The 22,130-nt window shown below is 45.0% G+C and overlaps 1 protein-coding gene across 1 annotated transcript in view; it reads right to left on the bottom strand.

Moving 5' to 3' along the window:
• Nucleotides 1-22,130, bottom strand: part of WDR59 (WD repeat domain 59) — an 86,247-nt gene that overhangs the window by 10,530 nt on the left and 53,587 nt on the right. Inside the window, exons 18-23 of the mRNA XM_047789834.1 lie at nucleotides 18,268-18,421; nucleotides 8,586-8,719; nucleotides 7,041-7,122; nucleotides 2,718-2,830; nucleotides 1,299-1,449; nucleotides 1,134-1,206 (exon numbers count right to left, since the gene is read on the bottom strand). Coding sequence (XP_047645790.1) covers nucleotides 1,134-1,206; nucleotides 1,299-1,449; nucleotides 2,718-2,830; nucleotides 7,041-7,122; nucleotides 8,586-8,719; nucleotides 18,268-18,421 — 707 coding nt within the window. The remainder of the gene's footprint in view (nucleotides 1-1,133; nucleotides 1,207-1,298; nucleotides 1,450-2,717; nucleotides 2,831-7,040; nucleotides 7,123-8,585; nucleotides 8,720-18,267; nucleotides 18,422-22,130) is intronic.

The following is a 22,130-nucleotide window of genomic DNA, read 5'->3' as shown; positions in this document are numbered from 1 at the left end:
AAAAATACGCCAAGTTACAGATCCTGAGAAATGTGAACTATAGCGAACACTTTCCCAGCCTTCCCTTTGCGTCTAGGTATTTACTAGTACGGTAACCTGATAATTAAGTACACACGGAACGATTAACCAAATTATAATAGAGTGACAAGATTAGGCAAGCATTACTTATTTTCTTCCCTTTTTAAAAAAAAATTATAAGAATGTGTATATATATGTGTGACTGAATCAATTTGCTGTACAGGAGAAAAGTGACAGAACACTGTAAATCAACTATAATGGAAAAAATAAAAATCATTGAACAATTATAGTTGATTTACAATGTGCCAATTCCTGCTGTATAGCAAAGTGTACAGCAATGTGTATGTGTGCGTGTGTGTGTTTGTTCTTATACTACCTTCCATCAGAGTCTATCCCAAGAAACTAGATATAGTTCCCTGTGCTATACACGAGGACCTCACTGATGGCAAGCATTACTTACAAAAACTCTTTACATGACATGAGAAAATGCTCACAATAAAAAATGGAATCGATCACAAATACACAATGATCCCGCACACACAAAGATGGGAAGAAAATGTTCTGGAATGTTAGCAGATGTTATTTTTAGGTAATCATCAACGGTTACTATTTTCTCCCCTAATACTTTTTGTTTGTTTTCCTTTACTGGGCATCTGGTACTTTTATAATCAAGAAAATTAAGATCCTTTTTAAAAAGAAATTTTAAAAATCCAGAAAACACAAATATGCCTATGTTAAACAGATCTCTGGGGCCAGCTGGAATCAGGCTCAGTTTATTCCGCGACCTTGAAGGAGGTGCACGGGACGAGGGAGGTAACAGACGTGGCAAGTGATCCCGCAGGGCCACAGGCAGGAGAAAGGATACGGATTAGGGTTTGGGCTGGACACCAGGAAGTCCCAGTGTCAGTTTCTCAAGGTCGGGCACAATGTCGTACCAGAAACCCATCTGTTCAAACACACGAGTCCAGGCCTTGCTGACTACAGCATTTCCGATGAACTCAGTTTAAAGGAAGATGAGAAACCAGGGGAAATCAGGAGACTTAAGGGGTTATCAACTACAGATAACCCCTTAAGTCACACACCGCATTCAGCATGCCCGGCAGCTCCGTACCAACCTATGTTCCAGCCACTGGTGTTGAACCCTGGGTCGGACATGCTTGAGCAGGAACCAGAGGAAGTAAAGCTGGGCTGCAGAGCAAACGGGAGCAGCATGAGAACCCACCCCTGGGACGGCTGACCTCCAGGCAAAGTCAGAGGCAGACCAGGAAACCCCAGCTTACGTATCGGCTGTGGGACACCACAAGGTTAGAGGAGCGGCTGGGAAAAGGCCCAAAGGGGTTTGGCACCCCCTGCGGCCGGGACTGGGCTTCAAACACGCTGCACAGCATGGCCAGTGTCTGCACGTCCCGGAGCCGGCAGTAATGAGCCAACCTGGAGAACGGGAGAGTCACGAGCGGGTGTCGCTATCGGGTAGGGAAGGGAGATTTCTCAATTCCGCCTCAAACACCCGCTCAGGACCCAGGGCCTCCCGCATATCCAGGGCTTGGCTGACTCTGAGTCTGGCTAAATCTGTCGTCAAATGACCTACAGAACCAACCTGACACTTCCTGGTGGGCTCAGACCTGAAGGGAGCTTCTCCAAGAACTAAGAAGACTCAACTCCCATCCGAGGGAGGCCACACGCACTCTCAGTCTCCCCGATGCGGGAGGCATCACGCTGCTTTCAGGGGTGGGGAGGGGGGGGTCCTACCCCCTCCGCTCACGAAACCGGAGGTCCCGTGCAGGTGCTCAGCGAGCACGGTGCCACCATGGGGCGGGGAGTGTGTCGCAGACTCGGAAGGTGGCAGCGTGAGCTACTGAATCAGAACAGCAGGGGAGAGGGCTGTCTTCTAGGTACTCGCACCCCTTTGTGCCTTTCGGGACCACTGGGCTAGACCACGAGGTGCGGCCTCCACGCTGGATGAACACGGATGCTTTCCCACTAAGCAGCATCTCATCTTTCAAAGCTGTTCTCACACCATCTTTGGAGCCCCCAAAGGAGGCAGGCAGAACAAGCACTATTAGACCTGCTTGTGCGGACGGGAAGCCTGATCACGTGCCCAGGTCTGGCCTCAACAGGCAAGGAGAGCGAACCTCCACCAGAAGGCCCGGAGCGTCTCCGTCTCCCTCTCAGGACCCGGGTCTCCCTGCCACGGAGGCGCATGTGGTTTTCCAGGTGGGAAACCATTCTGCACATGGTATTTCCAGTGTGCCATATGTCAGTGCAATAAATCAAACGCAAACTCCGTGTTTTTAGGAACTGCCCAGGAGGGTGGATGCATCGGGGCCTTCGGAAAGCACGAAGGCCGGCGTGCACGTCTCTAACCTGCTCTCAGGGGCGAGACACACAGCACCTGAGAAACCTCCCACCTCAAGAGCCCACCTCCTGCGCTGAGACGGACGTGCCTTCTGGGCTGAAGCACGACTCTCTCAAGGATAAGAGTCTCAAGTCCCTGTCATACAGGATAAGTACTGAATGATTCCTTCTGCTGCGAGAAGGGAGCTCTCCCGGCGAGCACTGAGGCACCAGAGGAGAGGCCTCACTTCCCCTGCTCAGGCCTCAGGCCTCTGCACCCTCCTCTCAGATGGTGTTGCTGAGAGTGCTTACAGACCTAAAAGGGACTTCACTCTTTCTCCTCACTTTTTGCTCTCAAAACCTACAGGGACTCCAGCAGCTGTCGCCCAAACGGATGTCGAGCCCAGGGTGTTTCCAAATCTGGGTCAGACTTCGGACCAAGGCAAAGATCCGTAGCTACTGTAGCCAGTGACCAAACCTGGACAGAAGAAAGAGAAACACCCACACTCAGACTGGGGAGCACAGAACCAGGATGGGAGCGAACCCCCCCTCCCCTCCACACGCAGCCCAAAGCCCTGCTCCTCTGGGGACGGCCAAAGCCAGCTTACTGAAAGGCAGAAACGGAGGCCCCGTGCCAGACCTGCTCAATCAGAATCTGCATTTTAGCCAGATTCTCAGGGGACCTGTATGCATATTTGAGAAACACTAGCCTTAAAAAGTTTTATGGGAGTCCCCACTGTGGCACAGTGGATTAAGAATCCAATTGCAGCGGCTTGGGTCGCTGCAGAGGCACAGGTTTGATCCCCAGCCTGGAGCAGTGCAGTAAAGGATCTGGTGTTGCTGCGGCTGCAGTGTAGGATGCAGTTGTGGTTGGAATCAATCCCGGCCCTGGAGCTTCCAATATACCACATGTGCAGCCATCAGAAAAAAAAAAAAAAAAAACTTTTATGAAACAAACTTCAGAGAAATGACACTGGCAATAATTTCACCAGGCTGTCTATTTAACCACTAACTCATGTGACTTTTTCCACTGCTTCATTAGTGAATTGTCAGGGAGAAAAAAAAAATACACATTTGGTATCACACTTAAGACCTGTCCTTTGCTTGTGGCTTCCATTATAAAAGTTTCAGGATACCTTCTGAAGCTAAAGAAAAATAGACTCAGCTTTCTTTTTGTTGACCTCAAGTCTGAGGAATATCTCCAAATCTGAAAGCTCAGAGTCATCAAGCAGAAACTAATATCCATGAAGTGTCTATTAAATTTAAGATTTAGCACACGCTAAATAGAAATACATCATGCCATCAACAGAGCCCCCTCGCCTCCAGACCTTTAAAAATGAAATACTATCTTGGGGAAATCTTTCTTAGCAATACATCACTGTATGCCCACTAAACTATACTCAGAGAAATTCGAGAGGAAGAAGATACAGACTCTTAATCAAGAAGTATAAAAAAAAGGAAAAAATGCAACAGAAGAAAGGCTAGGGGAAAAATGTAATTGTAATGTATATATGTAAGGATAACCTGACCCCCTTGCTGTACAGTAGGAAAATTAAAAAAAAAAAAAAAGGAAAAAAGAACAAGCAAATAAAAATATCAAAAAACAGAGTTCCTGTTGTGACTCAGCGGTAATGAACCCAACTAGTATCCATGAGGACACAAGTTCGATCCCTGGCCCCATTCAGTGGGTTAAGGACCCAGAGTTGCCATGAGCTGTGATGTAGGTCAGAGATGCAGCTCAGATCCTGCATTCCTCTGGCTGTGGTGCAGACCAGCAGCTGCAGTTCCAATTCGACCCCTAACCTGGGAACTTCCATATGCCTTGGGTGCCACTCTAAAAAGATTAAAAAAAAAGAAAAAGAAAAAAAAACCAGGTATGAAACATATCAGATATGCAAAAAAAAAAAAATCAATTAAATCATGTGGCACCAATATACTTAAATAATGCCTGAAAGTATGGGTTCAAATGAGAAATATTCATTTCTATGACCAATGGCCCACTGGGATGGTTGCTGAAAGCAGTTGACGGGTTTCTGGTTTAGGAAAGGATCTTCACTACCCTGGCTGACAACTGGGGTCCATTATTCCCTCCCTTACAATATGCATTTCCTACATGCCTTCAACAGAAATGGCTGACACTTAGGTTTATTTCTGTATCTCTTTGCGGAAGACATACAGGAGTCTATATGTGGCAGACACATTATTTTCAACATGTGCGTGAAGAATGAAAAAAAGCTCTCCCAGCATGTACACAGATGTCATTTCCATTCCTTTAAGCAATACCACACCACAGTAATGACTCCCTGCAGGAGCAGCAGCAGTAACTTAGCACATATTGGGTATTTACCATCTACCAGATAAAGACATGGCAATTTTTACATGTCTCATAAGTACCTGCGAGGTGCTGTTCTTACTCTACAGTTGAGGAAATTAAAGTTCAGAATGATGAGGTGGCTGCCTAGGATCACACAATACAAAAGGGACAGAGCCCAGATGTAAACCCAGGTGTGTCTGAACGCCAGGGAGGGGTATTTTCACTTCACTCGGACCAGCCTGACCTTCCAAATCAACTCTGCCAGAAAAGTATGGATAATGTGAAGGGAAAAAAAAAAAAAAAAAAAAAACTACTTTAGGCAGTAATTTTTCTCAGAGAATGTATTTTCAGAATGGGAACTAATCTCCTCCTCAAACACTACGAGGTAACTCCTTTTGCGTGTCTCATTCTACCTAGAGGCTCAGAGAGTCTGAAATACTCGGCCCAGGGTTATACTCCTTGGACCTGGGCCTCCTGTGAGAAACTCCCCACTAGTTCCCCTACTTCGTTTTGCTTTCTTAGGGTTCACAGAATTTGGGGTAGCTGGGTTCTCAGAGAAATAGCCCATGACTAAGTTTCACCTAAAGGATCTGGGGCATAGGACTTGACAGTGTTTACTAGGAGACCAAAGGAAATCCTGGGATTTTTCTTGTCTCTTTTTTTTGGAAGCTTGCCAAGGATGTGTAACGGGGTCTTGTAAATGTTTGCATTCTGAATGACCGCTAGTGTTTCTTAGTCTGGGCTCTTGATGGTAAAGAACTGAAAAGACTACCTGCATTGCAAGAGCTCACAAGTGTACAACGACAGCATTCTGGACGCGGTTAGAAGATGCTGCGAGTGGCCTCTCCAATATTCATCACTCTCCTTTTTACCCACAGAACCCTAATTTTGCTCAAGGCAGTATGATGCCCAATTAAAAGGGCTCACCTTCCCAGACTCCCTTGCAGTTAGGAGTGGCCACATGATTCAGTTTTGGCCAATGATATGTAAGTGGAAGCTTCCTTCAGGAAATCTTTAAAAAAATTTTTTTTGTATTAAAGTATAGTTAATTTACAATGTTGTGCCAATTTCTGCTGTATAGCAAAGTGACCAGGTTATTTATACATACATGCATGGAAATCATGGGATTTTTTTTTTCAGGGAGATAAAAATCAAGGGAAGGCCTTAACTTTGGAGGGTTATAAGGAAAAACACCAGAAACAACAATAGCTAGTGGTTTCTAATCCTCAATCCAACCCTCACACTAAAGAATAAAGGGTGCGATAGAGACAGATATAGATTAATAGCTGGAGAGGGCTGGGTCAGGCAAGAGAGGACTGAGCAGTGACAGCTAAGGCATGTGGGATGCCTTCAGTGAGTAATGGAAATGTCCCACGCTTGTGGTGATGATTGCAAAAGTCTGTGAATATACTAACAACCATTGAATGACACACCTTAAATGGGTGAACTGCATGGTCTATGAGCTACAATCTCATGAAGCTGTCTGAAAAACCAATATAGGAGCAACCTGCTTTAGTGCACTAATGTGTTCCCGCAAAGATGAGGGAAATTTAAATTTTTACAATATTACATCACATTTTAAAAGTGAACATGTCTCCATCTTAAGGGATGCCTTAGTAAAGCTTTTATGAAATGAAGCATTTTTCAAAGTAAAAATCATGCAGTTATCTGGTTGGCCTAGTGGTTAAGGATTTGGCACTGTCACTGTTGTGGCACTGGTTCAATCCCCGGCCCAAGAACGTCCACATGCCGCAGATGCAGCCAAAAACAAATTAACTAGGAGTTCCCGTCATGGCACAGTGGTTAACGAATCTGACTAGGAACCATGAGGTTGCGGGTTCGATCCCTGGCCTTGCTCAGTGGGTTAAGGATCCAACACTGCCGTGAGCTGTGGTGCAGGTTGCAGACACAGCTTGGATCCCACGTTGCTATGGCTCTGGCGCAGCTCCAATTCGACCCCTAGCCTGGGAACCTCCATATGCCATGGGAGCGGCCCAAGAAATTGCAAAAAGACCAAAAAAACCCCCAAAAAACCTAACTAAATAAAAGTTTTTAAAAAAACCAAATCGGCACAAATGGCAAGGATATAGATATCCAAATTTAGGTACATTGCAATCATCATGGCACTAGAATAGAAAAGGGATGTTATAAAAACTTAATATATGCTTAAGGATCTTCTCAACAAAGCGCTAATAAGAAAAATATCTGAAGGATTTAGAAAGCTGCTCTCGTCCTATAGTTTGGCAAAGAAAATGGGAAAGGAATTACAGAATAGGAGGCACACCCTGAAATTTTACTAAACCACAACTATAAAGCAAAAAGAACCTGCCCCAAAAGAAAAATCCAAACAGCCAACAAAAGGGATGGAAAATACCTGGACAAGATCCTTCCTTCCGACAAGCAAGGCAGAAGTGGCGTTCTTCTGACATGTTTCTTGAATATCATTCACATTCAATCTGAAATTTAAAAAGAATTTAATAGTTTCTTCCTAGTCTGCCTTTCTCCAGTAACTCCTTCTGGTTTAACTAAATAATTTAAACAATAATTTAAATAAATACATTTCAATATAAATTAAATAATAATAATTTTAACAGTAGTTTAGTTTAATAAACTAAAAACTGACTCTTTGGTTGTCACTCAAAATGTTTTATTTGGGGAGCTCCCGTCGTGGTGCAGTGATTGATGAATCCGACTAGGAACCATGAGGTTGCATGCAGGTTCAATCCCTGGCCTTGCTCAGTGGGTTAAGGATCTGGCGTTGCCGTGAGCTGTGGTGTAGGTCGCAGAGGAGGCTCAGATCCGGTGTTGCTGTGGCTCTGGTGTAGGCCAGCAGCTACAGCTCCGATTTGACCCTTAGCCTGGGAATCTCCGTATGCCATGGGAGCGGCCCTAGAAAAAGGCAAAAAGACAAAAAAAAACAAGTTTTATTTGGACTGGCCTTAAGCTCCCTTTCTATGTAATGTGGAGAAAAAGCTTACCTACAGCTGACCTTAAGCTGTGAGTTCAGACCTAAGGAAGGTTAAATTGCTCACTTCTTTGTAGTCAGGACAGGAGGCTAAACTCAAAGACCAATTTGCCAGTCAGCTTTTCTGGGGAGTTTCCCAGGCTTAAGGGCTGCATAAAAATGGATTTAGATGGCTGTAATACTGACAGTAGTTTCTAAAACAAAGGGTATACGCTATGTACATACAACAACAAAAAAATAACTACTTTTGTAACATATTCAAGTTCTGGAAGGAGAAACCACAGGCCAGCAGCCTCTGTATGCCTACCACTCACCTCCCAACTCCCTTCAACTAAAGTGGCTCTGCTTTTAACTGTTTTACATGTAGGAGGCAGACTTCTGAGACTGCGCTCAAGATTTCTGCCCCCTGCTGTGCATGCCTCGTATAAACCCTCCCTTGAACCTGAGAGACCAGTGAATACTGAGGCATTATCACTCCCATGACTGTCAAAAGGGAGATGCTCCTGGGTGGGCCTGCCCTAATCAGATGAGGTCTTAGCAAGAAGGTGAAGCATCAGTGACACTGGCTGGTCTCGGAGAAGATGAACTTTCCTGAGGTCTCGGGCTGCAAGGAACTGACTTATACTAACAACCTGAAGGCGCCTGCACAAGGACCCTGAGCATTGGCTAAGACCCCCCCGCCCCCACCTGGCTGACTTCATGATTTCAGCCTGGGGGGACCTGAGCAAGGACCCAGATAAGTCAAACCCAGACTCCTGACCCACGGAAACTGCAAGATAATACAGGTGTGTTTAAATGGCAAGGGCCGTGGTCATTTGCTTCGCAGCCGAAGACAGCAAAGGCACTGGGCTTCTCCTAAAACTGCTTTTGAAGAAAGGAGTCTGATACCTTAGAAAATCAACCAACCAACCAACCAACCTTGATACTCCGGCATGGTTGAAATGCTGAACTTACATGTACAGTTCTCCCAGGGACTTGTGAACAGGAAGAAGGCAGGCGATATCCTGAATGATCACTTTCCCAGCAGCCTTGATGGGTCGATTGCCAGCGTCCGAGCCCTCCCGCTTACTTTTCCATCTCCTCGATTTCTGAGGGAGAGGACAAGATATGACTGATGGGGACTTTGAGGAATGGGAACCTACAGCTGCAGAGCACATCCTAGTCGGGCCACTGGTAATTTGCAGGGACTGTGCATTACATCATGCCCACAATTACATGAATCAGCGTCTGTAGGAAATAAAAGGATGGCGAAGGGCATTGAGCTCATGGTCCAAAATCCTACCAGGAAAACAAGCACCGACTGCAGCACTAGCTGCACTCTGCAGGGGCTCAAAATAGATGCCTTGACACCAGAATTTTAAAAAAGAAAGAAAGAAAGAACAGGAGGTAAATAAGTTAGTAAAGACCACAAAAATGTGGGAGAAGAGCAACTTTTAAGGTTGGGTTCAGCTCCAGGGTCAAAGTTCTTGCTTGAAACGAATGAAAGTTTTTTTGGTTGTTGTTGTTTTCCCTGGACAGTTTTAATTGGATTTTGGAAATTTAATTCAGACACAGCAGTGTGGGATCTGCAAACCTTCATCTACGGGAGGCAGGCAGAAACTTAGCAACTCAAGGAGAACTACCCTGTTTTTCCTAACAGATTTGAATTATTTCTACAAGTGATCATTTAGAATGTCAGAAATACCTGAGCAGAGGGACCGGGGTAATAGATGTGGAAGATCATGAGCAATTATCCTTTTTCCCCAGAGGCATCCCTACAAACTGCTAAAGAGAAGCCTGATGTGGGAAATGGAAGACCTCCTGGAAAATGAGACTTATTAGAGTGCAGCCCCAACTGGTATCTTCAAAATGATGACCAGCCAAGGGAGCAATAGTCTACTTTATTTTCTTGCCAGAAGTTAAAAAGGGGGCCGCGAAAGTGACTCACCTCAGGAGGGAAGTGACATATTAACAAGGAGGCAAAAGGAACTGGTGAAAGACCCTGTAACATGGAGTCTGAAAACCAAGGTGTACTGTCATGTGACCCTGGGCCCCTGCCTTTTTGTCATGTCACTCGCTCTTTACTCACTGGTAACTTTTGGGCTCATGACAAGCTCTGTGGTTCCAATCTACAAGGTGAGTCAGGGGACAATTAAAAAGTTAGAGTACAAAGCGTGAACTGAAAAAGTGCAATTTAAAACTCTGTAACTCTTGTCAATGTACACAAACTCTCGGGCATAGAGACTAGGTCATTAATCAGATGACTCTTGCGAAATTCGCTTTCCTCTAGCGATTTTTATCCAATCACTCTTCTGTAAGCCAGTCCCGGTCTATGTTCAGGCATTTCTGACCACTGATGTCCCACCTGATCCCCAAAGCTGTCCCATGCATGGAGCCTCCTAAATCCAGCACACCTGGACTCAGGGCATGGCAGGTAAATGCAGGCATTTAACTGAAGCACCTGGATTGTTGATCATAATTTGTAAATACATATGCTACACTGTCAATTTGGAGCCTTAACCCATCTGGTCTTAGAAGTGGTAGGTGTCCATCCACAAGTCATTACTCTGCAAGCCAAGAGGAAGTCTCATCTATTGTCACGGGGTAGCCCTTCATTCCTCTGTGAGCCCTGGTTGTTTTCTAGAGAAGAATCGTGATGTGGGTGCAAGGAAGGGGAGCGTGAGCTAATGAGCAAATGGCTTGTAAGAATGGGCTGGAGCCAGGCAGCGTTCCCCGACACGAGACAGTGTGGCCGAATGTACACTAAACACTGTGATGTGTTTTAGGGACAGTAACCTGGCGGTGACAGGACAGCACAGTGTGGTTAACTATTATAGGGAGGGCACAAACTCTTCATTTGGGATCCTCATTCAGCTTTCTGGGGGTTTAAAAATTCCCAGAAACGACACACCCACAGGCCTCACGTAATTAGTCATCTCAAATGAGACTTAGGGTACTGGATTTTTTTCTTTCTTTCTTTCTTTCTTTTTTTTTAAGGCAGAAAGAAAAGATCTATATTAAAAAGATTCCACCTGGAATCCAACAGGATCCATCTAATGTACTCATCTAAAGTCTTCTAAAATGCTGTTCCAGGCACTGACTCTGGCTCCTTAATACAAAGAGGAAATGAGAAGCCCTTCGGCAATGGAGCTGTTACCACTCAATAGCGGAGACCAACAGAAGCCTTGGGACGAATGGGGGCTACAGCTTTCAGATGACACTGGCAACAGTCACAATTCCCTGACTTTTTAAGCAAACCTCATGAAAGCGTAAGGTTAAGGCCCACGTGCCCAAAGTGGTTCATTTGCAAATAGACTAGTTCATGTAAGAATGCTTTTCCCAGCAGACCTGAAATATTTCTAAAAAGGATCATTTTCAGTATGTCAAAAATACTTGAGCAGAGGGACCTGGGGAATGGTCATGGAAGAAGACCATGAGCAATTATCCCATCTCCCCAGAGCCTCCTCTACGACGGCCAGGGAGGAGCCTAAGTGTGGGAAATGAGAGGCGTCCTGGACTGTACCAGTGAGGAGGTGAGCTTACTCAATGCCACTCCTAAGAGCTGAGATTTGCACTCAGGCTGGCAGCCTGCTAAGCCCATACTTGTTCACCTGGTTTTAGGAGCAAGAGTTTAGATTTAAAAGCGGGGGGGGGGGGGGGGGGGGCGCAGGATTAAGTCCTGACTAAGCTATTGTAAATATGTAAGTAGTTTGGTCCACTTAAAAATGGATCCAGGAGTTCCCACTGGGGCACAGTAGGTTAAGGATCTGGCAATGCCACAACTGTGGCAAAGAGTGAAGCTGCCACTCAGATTTGATCCCTGGCCAAGGAATTTCCGTATGACGTGGGTGCAGCCAAGAAAATAAATAATAAAATTTTGAAAAATATATCCATTCTAGTGAGGCCTGTCCAACATGCCAGCATCTACAATTACTTTCTAAAAACAAATTTTTTGGCTGCACCAACATACGAAAGTTCCCGGGCCATGGATCAGACACGGGCCACAGCAGTGACCCAAGCTGTTGCAGTGACAATGTCAGATCCTTAACTGCTAGGCCCTCAGGGAATTCCTACAATAACTCCCTTCCAAAGTCACTTCTCTGCCAAGCCTGGGGGCTGCACTCAGAGTGGGCGGGAGACAGGCCGAGGCAAGCAGCTCCAGGCTGCACAGGGCTTCGCACACCAGGCTCGGGCCAAGGTGCCTTGTTTCAGGCGTGCACTTCACACTGTTTTAACTCCTCTCTGAATCTGTTAGGATTCGGCACCTTCAGAGAAAAGAAAACTCAGGGTCCAGAGAGAGGTCCCGGGGCTCTTCTCGCTTTGCAGTCTCGGGTGACAAGGGTCCGTGGAGGCGGCCCCGCGAGTCATCCGAGTACTTAATGAAAATGTAAACGGTGGTCTGAGGTAACTTTCCGCAACCATCCTTCGCTGGGCTCCGGAGAGCACAGCATTTCCTGGGACCACCTTGTCGACTTCCTGAGACGCCAGGCTTCTGGGTGCATCTGTCTGATCTGTACTAATGTACAGGGGATGGCTGCTTTCTGGACCTTGCTAAACTGCCTCTGAGCCTGCAAGAGGAGATGCCCTGCCCGGGATCGCCCTAAGGAAGCTGCCGCCAAGACTCAAACTGTAAAAGCCACTGAGAGACAGCTCTTTTTGTTCATTTAATCCAGCAAGAAAGAGCTGCAAAAAAAAAATGAAAAAAAATTCTTAAGGGGGTCATAAAATAGTTTCATTCTCGTTTTGGTTTTGTTTTTTAATTTGGTGCTTGATGATTTTTAAATATGAAATAGCTCCCCTTCAGGTTATGGAGTTCACTCAGTAATCCTGTCTCGTGGCCACTTATTCTGGGGATTCAAATCCAACACGGCTGCCTAAACCAAGATCCGGTAAATTCCCAATCAGGCAACAGGGCCTCAGGTCCCTGCTCATCCCTATCGAGCTCAAACAATGTTTCAGGGTGTTTCCTCCTGGACTCTGGCAACAAAACACAGTTCCTGTCGCATCCACACCTCCCCAAAACTTCTCTGCCCGAGTATTTCGCTGACGTTGTTAAGGACGGTCTCTCTCGTCTGAGCCACTGTCAGGCAACGACAGCGGTGACACAGGGGCTGAGGCGTGGCTGCCCTTTCTGGGTGAGGGAAGGGCACCATGGCCCCAAAGCCCCCTAAACCCCCTGCATTGCTCCAGTCCCACTCTGACGGGCTTAAATGTGGAAACTTTTCTGTGCAGTAAAATCAGTCCCTTTGGGAGGCCCAGGACTCTGCACTGCTCTTAGGTCTTTCTCAATGCCCCATCGATAGAAAACGCCCCTTCCCCACAGATTCCGTGAGCAGGGATCGAGGGAGGAGAGACAAAGTGAGACAGACAAGTTATCACACGATGAGACCAGGATGCTCCTCTGAACAGACCAAGAAGGTGTTCATGGAATTACAGGGAAAGAGGACGGGGGCGGGGGGGGGGGGGGAGCGGGGGGAGGGGGGGGGGAGGGAGGCACGGGTGCAGAGAGCGCTGAATGACAACTGAGAGCCAGCTTGCGACTGCACCACCAGTGTTACTGCTACAACCGGAGGCAACATCGATGCCAATAAATGGGTTAAATGTAAAAACAGCCCAAGAATAAGCCACCAACTGCTTCGCAGCAACCCCGTCGACAATGCATAATCAGTAGAGTGGGCAGTGAGTCAAAATCAGTTCCTATTTAAATAGCAGCGGGAGCAGGGACTTGTGGGAAAATCAGTGGAAACGCTGCAGTCAGGGTGATGGGACAGAGAGGAAAGGTGGCCACGGTGGCAGCTTCACCTCCAAGTTGTTAGGCAGCAGTGGCACTTGTTAATCAGGGCTCCTGATTTCAACTGTTTTTTATATGTAAGGGCTATAGGACTATCCCTCTAAATAGATACTTTTTTTTTTTTTTTAAACACCAAATGAAATTTACACAAACGCCTCAAGGCTGCCCTGCACAGCCTGAGCTCACCTTGGCGTGACTGAAACACGAAGGGGGTGGGAGAGGAAGACAGAAGAGGACAGAGTAAGCAAGAGAAAAGGAAGAGAGGGTGTCCATAGCAGAGGTTTTACTGTCAATGCAAAATACTGATGGTTAGGAAAAATTTGTTCCAGGAAATTCCCAAAGGATTACAAACTAGCTTCTGCGTCACGCCAATGAAGCAAGCAGGCATGGCCTTCTCTGAACTCGACCAAGACGATAAAAACAGAGACAAGATGGTAGAAGCCTCTTATATCTTCCTCTGCTGCCCTCAATGCCAAAGGTAGGCTCTTGGAAGCTCTATGAAGTTGTATAAATATTTCAAGTGAAATCAGGTGAGCTAAAGGCTTATTATTGGGGTTCCTTCCAAGAAACCCAGGATTTGCCTTCACTTTCATAGGAGTCCGTTCACAATCCTTACCGAGATCCGTATTCACCCATTTGAAACGGATGGAACCAGGAGGCAGTCCCTGGCACCTGACTCCCAAGAGTGAAAAATTGATCAGGCTGGTCCTGAAAACCAGTCAGCCTGTCATTTCAGGTTCCTCAAAGCCAGGCAGGTGGCATTTTATTCTTGGGCCTTTGGGCAGAGACAGGATTAGTTAAGGAGAGCATTTGCACAGCGCACAGTACCGGGAAGTCGTTAATTGCTTGTATGGACCAACGTCGCCGGGCAGAGCGAGGAGACATCTGTGCGTGAAAACGTTACACCCAGGAGAAGGGAAGAAAAACACCAAGAAAATTAAAAGGGAAAAATATAGAATAAAACGAAAGCTTCCCATACATCTGATGGATTCACAGGTACCATAATATACTGCAAAATCGGATGGGAATGACTGAAAAATCTGAACCTCAGCACAGCAGTATCTGGCTTCCCTCACCCCCCTCCCTCAATCCATCACAATCCATACACTGTCCTTCAGTCTGAAACACATCTCAAGGTAACAGGAGGCTGACAGAGGATACTGTGGAGATCCTTGGTTCTCTCACGAGGATGAAGATCATGAGCAACAGGTGGAGAGCCCTGCTGCCCTTTCAAGAGCACTCGTATGTGCGAGAGGACCCTCGCCCCTGAACAGGAAGGTTCCTCCGTAGACTGAACACCGGATGGTGTTTGGCCTGTGGCTGGGCAGTGCTGGAGAAACTGAAGTCTTGACCTTGGGAGGGCAGGACATTCTCAGAGTTGGTGCCACGACGGAGCGACAGCCCCTGAGGAATGCAGGGTGACCCGCCCCAGGGCTCACACCATCCACACGAGCATCAGTATGAAACTGGGGGCACAAAACATGGTTCAGGGAAATCAGAAATTATTCCATTAACTTCAAGAACTCCCTGCGTATTTACATTACAGCTATTTTAGTGACACAAATGCAAGCAAACGTGGGAAGCTGCAAACATTTGTTTTTTAACCTATTGCACTATCGGTTTTATTCTGTGTGTGTGTATTTGTTATTATTTTTTATTATTTTTTTAATTGTTATTTCCCCAATACAATTTACATTTTTCAATGTTTATAGGGCAATGCCTAAAGTTTGTCTTAAATTCTGGGCCTTCTGATTCAACCTAAGAATAAACAATATTTCATCAGCTATTAATAGTTTGTCTAGTTACCTAGTTGGAATCTCTCTGCACTTTCTAACTTCCTATGAAATTTAATCTTTTTTTTTTTACATCTCTCACATTAAAAAAATTTTTAAGAGTGAACACTGGAATTCCATTTGGGTGATACAACGATACGATCGAAGTAAGGCAGGTTAAAAACACAAAAAGATGAGAGAAATGAATATTAGGCCCTAGTGGCTCTGTGAAGATTTTTTCTTTTTTGCAATATCCAAAATATGCTATAATTCCTTCAGTGCTATGCTTTAATGCAGCTATACTCTCTTCCTTTATTCTTACTCATTTAAAGCTTTCAGGGGTAAGCGATCTAAACAAGAAAGAAAGTATGCAGGAGACAAAACTTCAGCTGAAAATGAAGACTTAAGCACGGAGAAATTTAGTAAACTGGAATTGTCTCTGGGACAAAAGTAATAAAAGTGGTATTATTTCACATTTGAAACTAGATACCCGAGAATCAGAAAATATTCCTCGAGAGCCAAAACCATATCGCCCTCCACGAGGAAAATAAGACGGTCTGTGTACATACAATACCATGGCCATATTTCATTCCTTTTAACTCTTCCCCTATGCCCCATGTAAATGGGGTGGACAAGAACAAGCTTCAAGGAGAACTTAAGAAATTCTTTCAGCTTCATCACAAAAAACTGATGTACCAGTTATTAGTAACTGATTTTAACTTATTAGGTTGAACCACATGAAACTTTTTTCAAGTCAAAAATGTTCAAATAGCAGCAATTTCATATGACTTGACCCAGTAATTACTATACCTCATCCATTAAAAAGTGCCTCCCACCCCAAGTCTTCTAGTGTTTGTAGAATATTCTATTTCTTGGCCTGTGTGACTGCTAATTCACTGAACTACAAAGCTATGATCTGTGAACTTTTCTCTGTATCTTATACATCAATACAAAGGTTTTCTATGAAATTACAGTGACGCTACCTCCCCTAACTTTATTTGCTCACTGTCTGAAATAAAATGCAGAGGCCACCGACTATATCACCCTAGAGGACCAGAGGAGCCCACTTTCTGTGGAGAAGCAGACACTGGGAATCCCCCCAGCTGAACTATCACGACCCTTCCCCACCCCCCGAGCAGATCCTGTCTGATAAGAGGTGATTATGGGATAAGCAATGAGGTCCTGCTGTAGAGCACAGGGAACCAAATCTAATCACTTGTGATGGAACATGATGGAGTATAATGTGAAAAAAGGACGTATATAAATGTATAACTGGGTCACTTTGCTGTGCAGCAGAATTTGATAGAACACTGTAAATCAACTATAACAACGAAAACATTTTTTTAATCCTATGATAAACCACAACGGAAAAGAATATATATATGTGTGTGTATATATGCATGTATATATATGAATGTATATATGTATGTATTATATATGAATATATAAACTGAATCACTTTGCCGTATAGCAGATATTAACATAACATTGTAAACCAACCATACTTCAATAAAAAATAATAATATTAAAAAACAGAGGTAATTATCTACCCGCCTTTAGTTCCTCTTCATGATTATGGTGTTTGTAGCAAAAGAGCCAAGACCCTCAACAACATAAATGCAGGCTTTACGAACGCTTCTCGATTAGGAGAGCTCCCTCCCTGGACCAGGAGCCATTTCGGTGAAACGTGGCCTTTACAGACCACCACGGGATCCAAAGTGCTAGTCCATCTACGCTGCCCCATCCGAACTCAAGCACGAGAAGCGTGTGGAATGATCCAAAGGGCAATTCAGAACTGCCCCTTTGACTGTAAGCACCCCTCAACCTGGCCCTGACCCTAAAGAAAATTCCCCCATTTCCCAGCCTTGAGTTTGTTTGGCTATTAAATCAAAAATAAAATGCCTTAGCTCCAATCAGTTTATCAAACCAATCTCACCATTTACCTGCTAGCTTACACTAAAAGCAAAAATATTGTCTTTTTTTTTTTTTTCTTTAATGTAAAGGACTTGAGAAAACGAAGGTGTTCCAAGAAGGTCTGCGGCAGTTCAGTGGGGAGGGCAGCCCTCCGTCAGAGACGTGAGGAAGCAGACTCTGGAAAGGTGGCCAGAAAGGCAACCAGCCAAAAAGCCCTTTGCCCTATTTGACTGAGGTTTTGCCGGAGACCAGTCTTGTCTCAAGCACCAATTCCTGTCACTCATTTGTCGCACACAGTCCTAAGACTGGACAAATCAGACGGCCACCTGTGGTGCGAACTGGGAAGGGGAGACCTTACACAGCAATGTCTAAAACTTGCTGGAAATCAGGGTTTTATTTTAAGTAATTCAATTTAAAAAAAAATAGATTTAATTATAGTCAATTCATGCTGTCTCAATTAGCAGGAGAAAGCAACAAAGAACTCCTAAGGACTGAGCTTATGAGAACCTAAGAGGTGACCTGCCTACGTCTGCCAGTTAAGAGCTGGTTTAAGCCAGACTCGACCTGACAGCAGAGAAAGAGTTCTCAGAACCATCCGATGTTCTCTACATTTCTGGTCACCAAAGGCCTCTGACAGCTCAATAGCTACTTCAGGGACAACAAGTCCCTTAAGAACCCAGGCACAGAAGGACGGTTTCAGGCGATTTTTGTATAAACGGGTCCATTCAAATGGGTCCTTCAGTGCAGACTTAGTAAAGGCATAAAAACGCAGAGGTCAACTTTAAAACGTCCCACAGCTATGAAGTTCCAAATAAATCGAAATTCCAAGGCTCCCAAAATATCCTTTAATTTGCTGACAAACATCAGAATTGCAAGGAAGACCTGAAGCTAAACGATTCTGAGAGGCCGGGAATCAGCTTCATTTGAATGAGCATCACAAGATCAGGGCTGAAGGGGAGGGAAGCGTCTGGATGACAAGAACCAACCAGCCCCTCTCCCCCCCAACAACTGACAGAAGGTAAAACCGACTGAAGAAGGAAGCAATGGTTTTTAACACACTAACTACCAACGGGACTGACCACAGGGGCTAGTGTAGCTGCCGTGCGTGCGGGGCAGGCAGGGAGGCAAAGAACCAGAGTCCAGGGAAGGGACAAGACAAAGGCGGGGCTCTGCCACTTACCCGCTCCTTGTAGTAGAAGGAGCTGACCGAGAGCTGCTCCTTCTCGCTGCGTGTGGGGCTCCCGCTGTACAAACGCAGGTTCCCAGGGGCCTCGGTGCGGATCTTCATGGGCGCAATCAAGCCAGTGTGATAGGCAGACAAGGCCGAGAGAGATCTGGGGTTGAGAAGGCACCATTATCCAAACTGGCGTCAGTCTTTGCATATTTCTAAGGAGGGCTCTTCTTAGCCCTTGATGAAATCAGGAGGAAAAGACAGATAACGTGGAGGAAAAATGGAAACTCCAAAAAAAGAACCAAGCAGCACTTTTAAGAACTGAAAAATGCTTTGTCTGCAGAAGCAGAGTGTGTCTATGACTGTATTCACAGAAGACTCAAAAGAATCGACAAACCACTTAATTCAGATACACGGTCAATCTACAGTCATCTACTGTATTTCTATGTATTAAAAACAAACACTCAGAAAATAAACATTTTTAAAATTGTATTTTCAGGAGTTCCTGTCGTGGCACAGTGGTTAACGAATTCGACTAGGAACCATGAGGTTGCGGGTTCGATCCCTGGCCTTCCTCAGTGGGTTAACGATCAGGCCTTGCCGTGAGCTGTGGTGTAGGTTGCAGATGTGGCTCGGATCCCGTGTTGCTGTGGCTCTGGTGTAGGCCGGAGGCTACAGCTCCGATTCGACCCCTCGCCTGGAAACCTCCATATGCCACGGGAGTGGCCCAAGAAACGGCAAAAAGACAAAAATAAATAAATAAATGAATAAAACAAAATAAAATAAAATTGTATTTCCAATAGCTTAACTCTTAACTAAAACACATTAAGAATTCCTGCTGTGGCTGAATGGGATCAGCAGTGTCTCTGGAGACACAGGTTCAATCCCCAGCCAGCACAGTGGGTTGAGAGAGTCCAGTGTTGCCACAGCTATGGCATAGGCTACAACTAAGGCTTAGAGCTGATCTCTGGCCCAGGAACTCCTTATGCCACAAGCCATCCAAAAACAAAAAACAAAAACCACATTAAATACCTAGGAACAAACTTAATGAAAAAAAAAAATTGTGTACTGAAGATATAAAATATTGCTGAAAGAAATTAAAGAGATGGAGTTCCCGTCATGGATCAGTGGAAATGAATCTGACTAGCATCCATGAGACATAGGTTCAATTCCAGCCTTGCTCAGTGGATTAAGGACCCGGTGTTGCTGTGAGCTGTGGTGTAGGTCGCAGACATGGCTTGGATCTGGTGTTGCTGTGGCTATGGTATAGGCCAGCGGCTACAGCTCTGATCTGACCCCTAGCCGGGGAACCTCCATATGCCACAGGCGTGGCCCTAAAAAAGATAAGAAAAAAAAGAAAAGAAATTAAAGAGGACTCAAAGCAACAGAGAAGTACACCATGTCAGTAGACTGGAAGATTCCATATTGTTACGGTGTCGATTTTCTCCAAATTTATCTACAAAATCAACACAATTCCAATCAAAATATGAGTAAAGGAGTTCACGTTGTGGCACCACGGGAACAAATCCGACTAGGAACCATGAGGTTGCGGGTTTGATCCCTGGCCTTGCTCAGTGGGCTAAGGATCCAGCGTTGCCGTGAGCTGTGGTGTAGGTTGCATATACGGCTCAGATCTGGCGTTTCTGTGGCTGTGGTGTAGGCCGGAAGCTGTAGCTCCAATTCAACCCCTAGCCTGTGACTCTCCTTATGCCAGGGGTGTGGCCCTAAAAAGGCAAAACAAAACAAAACAAAAAATACATATGTGTGTGTGTGTGTGTGTGTGTGTGTGTGTGTGTGTGTGTGTGTGTGTGTGTGTGTGTGTGTGTGTGTATATGAGTAGACTTTTTTGTAGAAACCAGGAAGCGGAGTTCTATTTTTATAGGAATGCAAAAAGTCTAGAATAGCTAACACAATCCTGAATGAGAAGACTAAAGTTGGAGGCCTTAAACTGCCGGATTTGGAGACTTACTGTATAAACCTACATTGAGAGTGTAATTTTGTCATAAGGAAAGACCAATAGATCAAAGGAAAAAATAGAATTCAGAAATAGTTCCAGGAGTTCCTGTTGTGGTGCAGGGGAAACAAATCCAACTAGGAACCATGAGGATACAGGTTCAATTCCTGGCCTTGCTCACTGGGTTAAGGATCTGGTATTGCCATGGGCTGTGGTGTAGGTTAGATATACAGCTCGGATCTGACATTGCTGTGGCTCTGGCACAGGCTAGCAGCTATAGCTCCAATCTGACCCCTAGCCTGGGAACTTCCATACGCCATGGGTGAGGCCCTAAAAAGCAAAAAAAGGAAAGAAAAAAAAAAGAAGTAGATCCAAGACATATGGTCAAATGATTTTCAACAGAGGTATCAATGTGAATTCAATAAGAGGAAAATCTTCTTCATAAATGATGCTATATATGTCACAACTATATATCTCTACTGGAAAAAAAAAAAGCTGACTCCCTACCTCATATCAAAACACAAAAATTAATTTGAGATTGATTACAGACCTTAAATAAGCCATTTATTTATTTATTTATTTTAAATTTATTTTTGCTTTTTGGGGCTGCAGGTGCAGCATATGTTCCTAGGCTAGGGGTTGAATCGGAGCTATAGCTGCTGGCCTACGCCACAGACAAAGCAACACAAGATCAGAGCTGTGTCTGTGACCTACACTATAGCTCACAGCAATGCTGGATCCTTAACCCACTGACTGAGGCCAGGAGGGATCAAACCCGAATCCTCATGGATCTAGTCGGGTTCGTTACTGCTGAGCCACGATGAGAACTCCACATAAGGAATTTAAAACTATAAACTTTAAAGAAAACACAAGAATATTTTCCTATTTTCTTGATAGGCAGTTTCTTTTTTTTCAGACAGCACATAGAAGGACTAACCCTAAATCTTAAACAAACTGAACTGCATCAAAATCACAAATTGCTGAGAGCCAAAAATCATTAAAGAGGGAGAAAGAAGATCCCGTCGTGGCGCAGTGGTTAATGAATCCAACTAGGAACCATGAGGTTGCAGGTTCAATCCCTGGCCTTGCTCAGTGGGTTAAAGATCCAGCGTTGCCGTGAGCTGTGGTGTAGGCTGCAGACGAGGCTTGGATCCCATGTTGCTGTGGCTCTGGCGTAGGCCAGTGGCTACAGCTCTGATGAGACCCCTAGCCTGGGAACCTCCATATGTCGAGGGAGCGGCTCAAGAAAAGGCAAAAAGACATAAAAAAAAAAAGAGGGAGAAAGACAAGCAACAGATTAGAAGAAAATTGATACACATATCCAGCCAAGGATATGTAACGAGCATTGATAAAGAACTACCACAATGGGGGTTCCTGTTGTGGCTCAGAGGGTTAGAAACCCAACTAGTATCCACGGTAGACGGAGGTTCAATCCCTAGCCTCTCTCAGTGGGTTAAGGATCTGGTGTTGCCGTGAGCTGTGGTGTAGGTCATGAAACAGTCTAAAAAAGTTGGACAAAACCCTAGACCAGGTACATCACAACAGAAGATACCAGGTGGTCAATTAGCACAAAAGCTCAGCATCACTAGTCATCACCATGGAAACACAAATCAAAGACCTGAGGAGCTAATACAACACACTACCACGACGGCTAAAATTGAAAAGATTGAAGACACCCAGTTTTGGAGAGGATGTGGAGTAACCAGAACTCTGAAATATTTACTGTAAGAGAGTAAAATGGCAAAGCACTGGGGACAGACTTTTTGGCAACTCTAATAAAACTAACACACACCTATCATATGACCCAGGGAGGCAACTCCTTGGGTAGCGAAATTAATACACATGTCCATAAAAAGACTTGTATGTGTAGGTCTATACATAACAAAATAAAAACTGGAAATAAACTAAATGTCCATCA

Source organism: Phacochoerus africanus, chromosome 8, assembly GCF_016906955.1.
Source record: "Phacochoerus africanus isolate WHEZ1 chromosome 8, ROS_Pafr_v1, whole genome shotgun sequence".
In the NCBI taxonomy this organism is placed as follows: domain Eukaryota; kingdom Metazoa; phylum Chordata; class Mammalia; order Artiodactyla; family Suidae; genus Phacochoerus; species Phacochoerus africanus.
This window is presented reverse-complemented; position numbering and strand designations above follow the sequence as displayed.